The 12,466-nt window shown below is 40.1% G+C and overlaps 1 protein-coding gene across 1 annotated transcript; it reads right to left on the reverse strand.

Moving 5' to 3' along the window:
• Nucleotides 1-5,338: 5,338 nt before the first annotated feature.
• On the reverse strand, nucleotides 5,339-5,653 carry LOC138885018 (uncharacterized). Its single transcript, XM_070165901.1, has one exon. The coding sequence runs from the start codon at nucleotides 5,651-5,653 to the stop codon at nucleotides 5,339-5,341; it is 315 nt and encodes a 104-aa protein (XP_070022002.1).
• Nucleotides 5,654-12,466: the final 6,813 nt, after the last annotated feature.

Genomic DNA, 12,466 nt, shown 5'->3' on the forward strand with positions numbered 1-12,466 from the left:
ACGCCAAAGCTCAAAGGGATCTCAAGGATCCCTAAGCAATACACACACCAGAGGGGCAAAACTTAAATAATCTAAGAGTAGAAGAAAGAGTGCTTGACATAGTTTGGAAGAGCTTAGTAAAAAGTGTTGAAATAAACTTTAAGGAGTGACAAATATTTTCAAGAATAGACACAGTTTAGAGAAAATACTAAGAGTGAAAATGGTTTTGAGATCAATTCTTAGAAGAGCAAGGATACAATCACACAGACTTAGAATGCTTAGAATCACAACCATTCAACAATCATTTTTACAATTAGAGGTTAAGGGGGGTTGGGAACATAGAGAGTTTCAACATATAACAGGGTCTAGGGGAGCATATGGAGCAAAAACTGTACAGAACAAACATGAGTCTACTAGTTCAGAGACTTAACAAGCAAGTCATGACAAGAAGCAATTAAGACATAGTCATGTTGAAGACAAAATGTATACTCATTAGGATCAACCAGGTACACTAGACAACTAAATTGTCAACATGATAACACCAATTAAAGAGAGTAAATAGAGACTAAATAAACATAGTGGCAGAGTATCAAATAATCAAGTGAGACATATACATGCTGACTACATATTTGAACAAGAGAGGACAGAGTTTAGACATGCTGAATAAAACAGTAAGCAGGAAGACAAATTGAATACATAGCCAATTGAACTAGTGCAGGAATAAACATGGATGTACAGACATAGGACACATAAAGTTGAGTTTCAGAATTTAACTAGAGACATACCAGTTAAGGAAGCAAAGAGCAGAATGTAAAACAAGTGCAATTCCACTATCTAACCTTGGCTTTCAGCCTGCTAGACCAACAGTTAGCACAAGTAACAAAGAAAGAATAGAGAGTTTGAAAGTGTGTGTGTATTCTGAACTTAGTGTTCGTGTTTGAGAGGTAAAAATAAGAGTTCTTATATAGTAGTTCAAGAGTAGAGCAAATAAGGTGAAGGAATTAGAAACCAACAATTAAAGGGTCACATAATCCAATCATACAAAAGAGTTTAGCATAGACCTTTGTTGATTAAGGGCAACTAGCCAAACAGTAATAATAGGGATTAAATAAGGCAAGGAGTTCAAACCAAATAAGGGAGTTCAGAATAGACTTCTTGATCAAATGGTAATACATGTCCTAATTAAGGAAAGGACCTCAATCATACAATGTAAAGAATCATCAGAGATTCACAATTATAAAGTCAGTTAAATAAGGCATGAATTAAGGTCATAAACAAGGAAAAAATCAAGAGCAAATCAATCAGCCAGAATTTCAAAGTGATATGGGTTTCTGTTTAGAAATATCAACTTCCAAAAAAATAGAAAATAGGCTAAAGAAGCTTCACAAAAAGTGCAGAAATTCGCCGGAAATTGATGCAAAACCTAATAGAGATTAATTAGGGAAAAAATCACAGAATAATGGGTTTGACAAAGAAAAATGTGTAATTCCGAAAATACATGGTGAATTAATACATTTGGTAACACTAAAAGACTCAAAATCAAAGCAAAGATCAGAAAATCAAAGTATCTCATTAAATCAACTAAGGTTTGAGTATCTTTTGCACAAATCAGTTAAGAAGATGAAAAGAGAATCGATTAAACATTTAGAAGTCAGAAAACCTATGAAAATCAACTCGTAATGAACTCTAGTTTTAGGGAAAAGCAAGGATAAGCGATTAAAACTAGAAATTTTCAGAGAAAAACATGTAATAGTGCTCGATTCATCTCAGATCTATACAGATCTGGAAATGGTCGAAGGTACTAGATTAGGGTTTCTCAGAAAATATAACTGAGATGAGAGCATAGGTTTAGAAACCATAGATTCATAACAAAATAAAGAGAAGTTCTCACTCACAATCGAGAAAATGACCTGAGACAAGCTAATAAACGAAGGTTTCAACCTAGAACTACTTGGGTTCTTTGAGATCTTCTCCAAGATCCAAGGAATCAAAGAGCCATGGTGTGTAGAAGGCAAGGGCTGGTAGGAGAAGCCATGAAAACCTCATGGGGTGGAGGTATACGCTGGTAACGACGCTTGAGAGCTAGGGTTTAGTTGTGAGAGTTTTGAGAGAAGAGGGAGATGACGACGATTTGTGAGGGAGAAAATGAGAGGGTTTGGGGGGGGGTCATTTAGGTTTAATTATGGAAGGAGGGTTGTGGACTGTTGTTCAAAACGATCAACAGTTAGGATTAGATTGGGGTATTGGGTCAGGAGGATATGTATTGGGCTTAAGGGGGTTGGGCCAGTTTTAGAGGGTTATTTGGGCTGGATTGAGGGGTTAGGTCCGAAAAATATTAAGATCAAATAGGCTATTTGTTAAATACCCAAATAATTTATAAAATAAAATATTTTATAAATAATTAACAAATTATAAAAATAATTCTCATGCATAGAAATGTTTTAAAACAATTACTATATATTTAGAAAATACAATAAGCTATTTTCTATTAAAATAATGTGATAATGTACACATGGGCTATAATTGCAAAATTACCGCAATTGTAACCAAAAGGTATAAATCTGGCCATTTGTAAAATAATTTGAACTTAATATGACCATAAATAGTAATATAAAATCATGGAATGCTATAAAGGCATTTGTGATGCAATTTTATAATTATTTATATAAACAAAATATTAGGATGAATTAATTTAAAAATATAAAAATTATGGAAAAATATCAATTGATGCTAATGCGTAGTTTTGAAGGTATATATGCACTTAAAAGTATTATAGGGAAAATTTGGGTATCAACAGCTGCCCTTCTTTACCCGGGAAGGATGAAAGAGTTTTCAGGTAAAGAAATGATGGCCAATTTTAACTGAACGAGCATTTTTTTGGAAAATATAGGCCGAACTCTGGTCTTTGAGTTGCCTACATATCTCTGATTTTACAGAAATCAGGCCATGTATCGTTCTGGATCCACCGGTGAATGAAGCCGGTGTGGTTGTTATAAGAATGTTAGCCAATTTCAGCAAAGGTTCTTTATGTGAAGTGTAATGTCAGACGGAGTCATGATCATGGGTTTGGGGTGTATTGGATGTATTATAGGGCAGATAGCTGGATATCACGAGGTAGGATGGGTAACTGATGAGAATTAATTATGAATGGTAAAGTGAAAAATAGTATGAGCGGAAACCGGTGCAAAGGTTGCTCCTGTTTGAAAAACAGTTACCTCTGGTATCGCATGCAAACTCAAAATATGATGCATGCAAGCACGTAGATTACTGCGAAATTTTAAACGTGATGCAAATTCCCTTTAGACCATGAAAGATTGCCTTTGAACGGTGCAGATGACGCCCTTAGACTATGATGTCCTAGGCCATGATTTGTGTGATGGGAGATTCGCAGGCCATGAGATGATGTTCTCGGGCTTTGAAAATGTTGCCTCCGAACCATGATGCCTTTGAATAATGATATTCAAATTTGAGAGATCCTCAGGCCATAGCATGGTGTCTTCTGGCTATAAAGATGATGCCTTTAGACAATGACGCATTTGGACAAGTTGGCGATATTTTAGCCCATGAAATGTAATAATATGATGCTAAAATTAACAAGACAAGGCTTAGTCTTGTGCAGTTGAGGGCATAACTTAGCCCAAAAGAGGAGCAAATAGATAGTTTCGGAATAGAGCAACATTTATGCAAGGAGGGACAATGCTTAGTCCCATGAGAAGGCAGTGCTTAGCCTTATGCAAAATAGAGACAGAGCTTAGTCTCATGCAGGATGCGGGATGGGGCGTAGTCCCATGCAAATGGAAGGTAGAGCTTAGCCTTATGCAAAATTGAGGCAGGGCTTAGCCTCATGCAAGATTCGGGACATGGCTTAGTCCCATGCAAATAGAAGGCAATGTTTAGCCTTATACAAATATGGAGGAAAGGCTTAGCCTCACGCAGGGTTCGGGATAGGGCTTAGTCTCATGCAGATGGAAGACAGAGCTTAGCCTTATGCAGCTATGGAGGCAGGGCTTAGCCTCATACAGGTGGGGACAGAGCTTAGTCTCATGCAAGATTTGGGACAAGGCTTAGTCCCATGCAAATGGAAGACAATGCTTAGCCTTATGCAAATATAGAGTCAAGACTTATCCTAATGCATGTTTTGGGATAGGGCTTAGTCCCATGAAGATGGAAGGAAGAGATTAGTCTTATGCAGATAAGAAGGCATGGCTTAGCCTCTTGCAAGATTCGGGACAAGGCTTAGTCCCATGCAAATAGAAGGCACTGCTTAGCCTTATGCAAATATAGAGGTAGGGCTTAGCCTCATACAGGGTTCGGGATAGGGCTTAGTCCCATGCAAATGGAAGGCATAGCTAATCCTTATGCAAAATGGAGGCAGGTCTTAGCCTTATGGAAGATAGAGACATATCTTAGTCTTACACAGGATGCATGATAGGGCTTAGTCCCATGCAAATAACAGGTAGCAAAGAAGAATATTTCTTTGCTGGAGATATATTTGGTGTCTGGTGGCCTGATTGATAGTGATTTTGCTACGTGTATATATTTGTGAATGCTACTATTACGTCAAATATGTCTGCGCTCAAAGAAAAATTGTAAGTTTTGTAAGGGGAGGTTGGTTCGTGCCATTATCTACTGGTTGTGCTCCATTTCGGAGGCCTTGTTTGAGTTTCCCTAGGTAACACATGGCTGTTACAGAAATAGTTTTCGAAAATATGCAATTATTGATGAAAGTAGAGTTATTTTATAAAACATCGTGAAATATCAAGTAATTTCAGATGAACTTGTGACTATAACATATTCCAAAGACATTGCAGCTTTCTTGTATTAGAATTTTGAGGGTGCCCCAATTTGGTAAATAATCATTTGCCCGTTTGCGAGTGACAAAACATACTAAACCTTCTTTGGAATTTTGAGAATCCTTCTCAAAATTCTTCCCCGGCTTCATAAAAAATTTCCAACCATCTAGCATATGTTGGCGTTGGCTAAACTTGCTCTGGAATTTTGAGGGTCCTCCTCAAAATTCTGCCCCAATTTCGGGTTCTCGGGGGAAATGGAAATTTCATTATGATATGACCGAACCCACAGGACTGCCTACGTATCCCCTCTTAAACGGGAATCAAGTCAAGCATAGTTCAATTACATCATATTAAGGAATGTAAACAATCTAAATATAGTATCTCTTGACTGCGTCTGAATTGATTAGTTTCGGCCAAACTACTCCGTCCATTTCTGCAAGTATGAGTGCTCCTCCTATAAGCACCCTGTGAACTACGTAGGGACCTTGCCAGTTGGTAGAGAATTTCCTTTTGGCTTAATCTTGATGTGGGAAGATCTTCTTCAGCACCAGCTATCCTGCTGCAAACTATCTTGGTTTGACCCTTTTGTTGAAAACTTTGGACATTCTGTTCTGATAAAGTTGACCATGACATACTGCGTTCATTCTTTTCCCATCTATAAGGGCCAATTTCTCATAGCGGCTTTTTATCCATTCTGCATCACCGAGTTCAACTTCCTGTATGATTCTTAAAGAAGGAATCTCTACCTCGGATGGGATGACAACTTCGGTTCCATAAACAAGTAAGTAAGGAGTTGCCCCAGTAGATGTGTGGACTGTAGTGCGGTATCCCAACAGGGCAAAGGGTAACTTCTCGTAAAATTGTTTGTGATTTTCTACCATTTTACTTAGTATCTTTTTGATGTTCTTGTTGGCAGCTTCTACGACTCCATTCATCTGAGGTTTATATGTTGTGGAGTTCTTGTGCTTGATTTTGAAAGTCTCACACATGTTCTTCATCAGATCACTGTTGAGATTAGAGGCATTTTCAGTGATGATTGATTCTAGAACTCCAAACCGACAAACAATCCGGTCGCGAACAAAATCTGCCACAACTTTCTTAGTTAATGGCCACTAGAATAAACTTGTTCCCATTTGAAGCAGTGGGCTCAATCGGACCGATGACATCCATTCCCCAGGAGGCGAATGGCCAAGGCGAGCTTATTGCATTGACCTCATTTGGTGGAATATTTATCATGTCGGCATGTACTTGACATTGGTGGCATTTTCGGACATACTGGACGTAGTCTGTCTCTATGATCATCCAAAAATAAATGGCCCTAAGTATTTTCTTGGCCAAAGTCATTCCCCAGGAGGCGAATGGCCAAGGTGAGCTTATTGCATTGACCTCATTTGGTGGAACATTTATCATGTCGGCATGTACTTGACATTGGTGGCATTTTCGGACATACTGGACGTAGACAAAGTCATTCATATGCGGGCCGCAGGTCCAAGTATGTATCTTCTCAAGTAGCTTAGAAGCCTGTTATAAATCGACACACCTTAGCAATCCCAGATCAGGGGTTCTTCTGTATAAGTTTCCTCCGCTGTGGAAGAAATGATTGGACAACCTCTAAAGTATGTGCTTCTAATTATGGTTTTCATGCTCTGTATATCTCCTTTTGACAAGTATTCTTTGATATCGTGAAACCAAGGCTATTCGTCTGCTTCTTCTTCAACATGGGCACAATACGCCGGTTAATTATGAATTCTCACTAGGATGGGATCAATGAAATTCTTGTCTGGATGTTGTATCATGGATGAGAAAGTGGCCAATGCATCGACAAACTCGTTCTGAATTCTGGGCATATGGCGAAACTCTATCTTCGTAAACCTCTTTCTCAATTCCTACACATGGTGCAGATATGGCAATATCTTGGAATTGTTGGTGGCCTAATTCTCCTTATACCTGGTGCACAAGAAAATCTGAATCACTGATTACCAGCAGCTCTTGAATATTCATTTCAATTGCCATGTTGAGCCCTAGTATGCAGGCTTCATACACTGCCATGTTGTTAGTGCAGGAAAATCTGAGTCTAGCAGATACCGCATAATGTTGACCTGTTACTGATACCAAAACCGCTCTAATGCCCACTCCTTTGACATTTACAGCTCCATCAAAGAACATCCTCCAATCGGCGTATGCTTCAGTAATGTCCTCTCCTATGAATGACACTTCTTCATCAGGAAAATACGTTTTCAAGGGTTCGTATTCTCCACCTACAGGATTTTCAGCAAGATGGTCTACCAATGCTTTTTTTACCGCCTTTTGAGTTACATAGATGATATCGAACTCACTTAACAATATCTGCCACTTGGCTAACGTCCTAGTCAGCATGTGCTTCTGAAATATGTACTTCAGAGGGTCCATCCTAGATATAAGGTGTGTAGTATAGGCATAGAAGTAATGCCTCAATTTCTGAGCTATCCAAGTCAAAGCACATCAAGTGCATTCCAGCAGAGAGTATCGTGCTTCATAAGATATGAATTTCTTACTCAGGTAGTATATGGCTTGCTCCTTTCTCCCTGTCTCGTTATGTTATCCCAGAACACATCTGAAGGCTCCATCTAATATAGAAAGATAGAGTAGCAAAGGCTGCCCCGATTTTGGCGGAACCAAGACCGGTGGTGTGGGCAGGTACTCCTTGATTTTGTCGAAAGCTTTCTAATAATCTTCGGTCCAACTTGTTTCGGAATCTTTCCTCAACATCTTGAAGATGGGTTCACATATAACTATGGACTATGCTCTGAAGCATCTGATATAGTTGAGACATCCTAGGAAGCTCATCACGTCCTTTTTGCTCCTAGGTGGCGGTAACTCCTATATAGCCTTAACTTTGGACGGGTCCAGTTCGATCCCTCGGTGGCTGACAATGAATCCTCATAACTTTCCTGTGGGAACCCTGAATGCACATTTTGCGGGGTTCAATTTTAAGTTGTACCTTCTTAACCTATCAAAGAACTTTCTTAAGTCTGCTATGTGATTTGCGGCCCTCTTGGATTTGATAATGACGTCGTCCACATAAACCTCTATTTCTTTGTGTATTATATAATGGAAGATGGTTATCATGGCTCTCATGCAAGTAGCCCCAGTGTTCTTTAGACCAAATGGCATCATCTTGTAGCAGTTCACCCCCGATGGTGTAATAAAAGTTGTTTCCTCTGTGTCTTCTTCATCCATCTAGATCTGGTGATAAACCGCGAAGAATCTACAAAGGATTGGATGTGATGACCCAACCCGCCGTCTCATGAGTTGCCGCTCCATTCCCCCCATTTCAGCTTCTTTACGCTTTGTTATCCGTGTTTTTATGTGATCGAGTGGATTAGTTCGAGTTGGGAGAGGATTTGGTTAGAAATGAGACACTTAGACTCTTTTAAGAAGGCTTAAGTTGGAAAAGTCAACTGGATGTTGACTTATGTGTTAGAAGGCTCGGAAGTGAGTTCCGAGGGTTCAGTTAGCTTCAGGAGGTGATTTGTGACTTAGGAGAGTGATCGGAAGTGGTTTTGGAGGTACGGTGTAGAATTAGGCTTGAATTGGCGAAGTTAGTATTTTGGTGAATTCCGGTTGATAGGTGAGATTTTGATCCGAGGGTCAGAATGGAATTCCGAGAGTTTATGTAGCTTCGTTATGTCATTTTGGACTTGTCTGCAAAATTTGAGGTTATTCGGACGTGATTTGGTTGGGTTTTTGATCAAAAATGTAATTTGGAAGTTCTTGAGATTCATAGGCTTGAATTCGATGTGACTTGATGATTTTGGTGTTAGTCGATGTGTTTTGATGATTGGAACAAGGTTGAATAATGTTTAGGATGTGTTGGTGCTTTTGGTTGAGGTCCCGGGGGCCTCGGGTGTGATTCGGGTGAGTTTTGAGCGAGTACGGACACGCCGGAACTTACAAAATGGTTGGGGCAGTCATTGGTGCGCGGGGCGCTGCCCTTTTTGCGCTGGGTGCGGTGGCCTAGCGCGGGGGCGCGGTCAGTGCGCGGTCCGCGTGAAATGAAGACCTGCAGGTCGTCGGTCCAACTTCAGAAGCTCATATCTTTTGATCTACAAGTAATTTTTAGGTGATTCAAAAACGAAAGTTGTATATCTTCGTGTCTAGTTTCCAGAAAGGTAAAGATATCGCAATTTGGACATCTGTAGCGAACTCTATGGCCAAAATACTAAAGTGTGTCCCTACAGAGCAAGACTTGCGTGGCCGCGGTCGTTTTTGCGCATACCCTGCTGGTTTTGCGCGGACCGCGATCATTTTTGTGTGGTCAGCAGTGTCGGAATCCGAGGGGTACTCTACAAATACGAGGTTTTGGGTTTTATTTAATATTTTGAGCTAGAGAGCTCGGATTTTGGCAATTTTTCGAAGCTTTTTCAAACAATTCATCGGGGTAAGTGATTTTAACTCAGATTTGGCTAGAATACATGAATCTATCACTGAATTCATCATTTAATTTGTGATTTGAGATGGAATTTGGGAAGAAAATTGTGAAACCTTTGAAAAATGTAAAATGATGATTTGAAGGACTAAATGGTATCAGAATTGGATAATTTTGGTATGGTTAGACTCGTGAGGGCATGAGGATTCTGAAAATGTAAATTTTCCCCGATTTCGAGACATGGTCCCGGGGCTCGGGTTTTGCTAATTTCGAGATTCTTGATATTTTTCGATTGTTTTTGATTGGGTATTGTCCCGTTAGCATATTGTGATGTATTCGCTCTGATTCTAGTTAGATTCGACATGCGTGGAGGCCGATTGGAGGGGCAAAGGCGTCGTGAGCTAGAGATTTTACCGGTTCGAGGTGAGTAATGATTGTAAATGATATCCTGAGGGTTTAAAACCCCGGATTTGCACATCGTAGTGCTATAGTGAGGTGAGACACGCACCTTATGACGAGTGAGGGGTCATTTGTTATTGGGGATTGTGACTTGGTCCGTCCCGAGAAATGTTTCTACTGTGTTTTCGGCTATACATTACTTGATAATCCTCCTACTTGGATTTATTTGTTATATCTGGGCTTCGCGCCAATTATTTGAATCCTTCAGGGATTGATATCACTGTTTTTGCATATTTTGCATATTATTTGATCTCAGTTCAAGGTTTTAAATACTGTTTTGCAACTCAGCCATCTTTCTAAGATTTGAAAACATAAATGATATTTATGAATGATATTTGGGGGCTGAGAACTACTGTTTTACAAATGCCCAAGGGGCTTAAGATGATTTTTGGACTGAGCATGGATCGGGCTGCGCGCCGCAGCAGTGTGACAGTGATGTGAGGCCAAGGGCCTGAGTTACTATTTATGCCACGCGATGGCTTGAGTGATGTGAGGATATGCTGAGTGATGATGCCAGGAGGTGGCTTGATATAGCGCTTGGGCCGTAAGGGGACCTTCCGGAGTCTGCACACCCACAGTGAGCACAGGTACTCATGTGATTTGAAACAATGGTAACAATGACACTATATGATGCAATTTGGTCAGGTAACAATGACTGACCAGGTATAACACGGTGCGGTCAGGTAACAATGGCTGACCAGGAACTAACTTGTGCCCGAGGGGCTGGTACTACTCTATATGATTGCCCGAAGGGCGAGGTTTATGTGTTCATTTTGCATACTTACTTGTCTTTTACTTGTTTAACTATGGTATTTGTGCCCGAGGGGCAAATTTCTGCGCATAGCGGCACAAATTGTTTTGAAATTTTTTTACAACTATTGAAAAGATCATTTTCAAAAGAGGTTTAAAACTGTGCCAAGGTATTTTCTGAATAATTCACAGTTTCACTGATTTTTCTCAAGGAGTTTTACACTGCTTCTATATAGCATGTCGGTTGCTTTACGTGGTTTCTTGCTGATAAGTTATTATTTACATTTATTACTCACTGAGTTGGAGTACTCACTTTACTCCATGCACCTCGCGTGCAGTTGCAGGTATTCATTCACCCGGTAGCGGGTATTGGCTGTGTGGAGGCAGAGTTGTAAAGGTTTTAGCGAGGTGACTGCCAGCGTTCGCAGCACCACTATCTTTCTATGTTATTCATTATTCTTGTTCAGTGTATTTCTAGATTGTAAAATGGAAATTTCATTCTTATAGATGCTCGTGACTTGTGACTCCCCGGTTTGGGCTGTGTCGGGATGGTTTCTACTGTTATTTTCGTTAAATTCCGTAATTTATGAAGATTATATTATATGTTATTACTGTTTATGATATTTAACTGTTTATAAGAGGTGTTCTGTTTGGTTTGGCTGGCCTTGTCTTCACGAGAGGCGCCATCACGACCGGGTTCGGGAATTGGGTCGTGACAAGTTGGTATCAGAGCCTAGGTTACTAGGTCTCACGAGTCATGAGAAGGTTTAGTAGAGTCTAGCGGATCAGTATGGAGACGTCTGTATTTATCCTCGAGAGGCTGCAGAACCTTTAGGAAAACTTCACATTCTTGGATTCTTATCGTACGTCCTTGAGTCAGCATGAAAAGAAACTCTTGAAATTCCTTCCACGTGTTCGTACGCGCGCATGAGTGCTCAGTATCAGATGTGCCTTGATGGCTTGTGAATCCCCGATCGAGGGGCGAGATTTAATCCCTGTGAGTTTATGTTGGGCCAGTCTGAAGGACTTGAGGCCGGATTTTTGCCTATGGCTTGAGCACTGAGGTGCTGATTGTGTGAGCAAGTGTGTTTAACTTATATGTTCAGTATTGTCCCTAATAGTGGGAATGACAGCTGGATAGCTATGTGATGAATATGCTAGTACCGCGTGATGTTTCCATATGACTTGGAAGTGTCGAGGAAGATTTGCTGGATGATAGATGGACTACTAAGTGTATGATTTCCATTGTGAGTGGAAGTGTAGTTATGAGATTATAGGCGTGTGAAGAATCTTTTCAAGTCTCCTAGTTGAGAGTGAAGTAAATTTCATGTGCGGTATGAGTACAGACTCAAGAAGATCAAGGGACTGCGTAATGCTTATAGTGGTAGAAGGTATACGAAAGGTTATATTGAGGCGAAGCAGGTGGGTTATCTCCCGCAAAGTGTGCTGAGGTGGTGTGATCCTTATATGAATCATAGAAGACCTCATGTGCCAATGAATTGTAAGTGTTGAAGTTTGAAATTTTGGGGTCGCATAAGAGAGTGAGTTTAACTGTTACGAGATCGGCCGAAGAGTTAAAGGTACTAGATGATTTGTGTTTTCACAAGCTTACAAACGATTTGAGTTTAATCTCACTATGGTATTAAGGCAGCAGTGGAGTATATACGTTATGAGTATTGTGTGTTCTGATCTATGACTTCGAGCCAAGTTGGGGAGCTTGCTATTGGTCAGCTGATTGTACGGTGGTATTTCTATGTTGGTTTTGAATTGAGGTATGCTGGCGAGTGGAAATTGAGCCGAAGATGGCACGAGTGATGGAAAATTTTAATAAAGGTTATATGGTGCTTCGTTGATGTGTGAAAATAATAGGATGTCTTGAGCTGTTGTAAAGAATGCTCAGCGTACAGAGAAGGAAGATGCTTGATTGTATTGGGATAAGGTCGTATCCTACGGTGTCAGAGTGCTAATGAGGTACATGTGGTTTTGTTAGTTGAGCAGGCTAAATGCAAGTTGAATAGAGTGAATGACTCTCGAAAATGGTCCTAATGTGTTCAAGATTCTACATGTAACAATGGGG

Source organism: Nicotiana sylvestris, chromosome 2 (genome assembly GCF_000393655.2).
Source record: "Nicotiana sylvestris chromosome 2, ASM39365v2, whole genome shotgun sequence".
In the NCBI taxonomy this organism is placed as follows: domain Eukaryota; kingdom Viridiplantae; phylum Streptophyta; class Magnoliopsida; order Solanales; family Solanaceae; genus Nicotiana; species Nicotiana sylvestris.

What these genes read in the sequence shown, in the direction of transcription:
- LOC138885018 (XM_070165901.1), bottom strand. Translation starts at nt 5,653, where the DNA reads ATGGTAGAAAATCACAAACAATTTTACGAGAAGTTACCCTTTGCCCTG.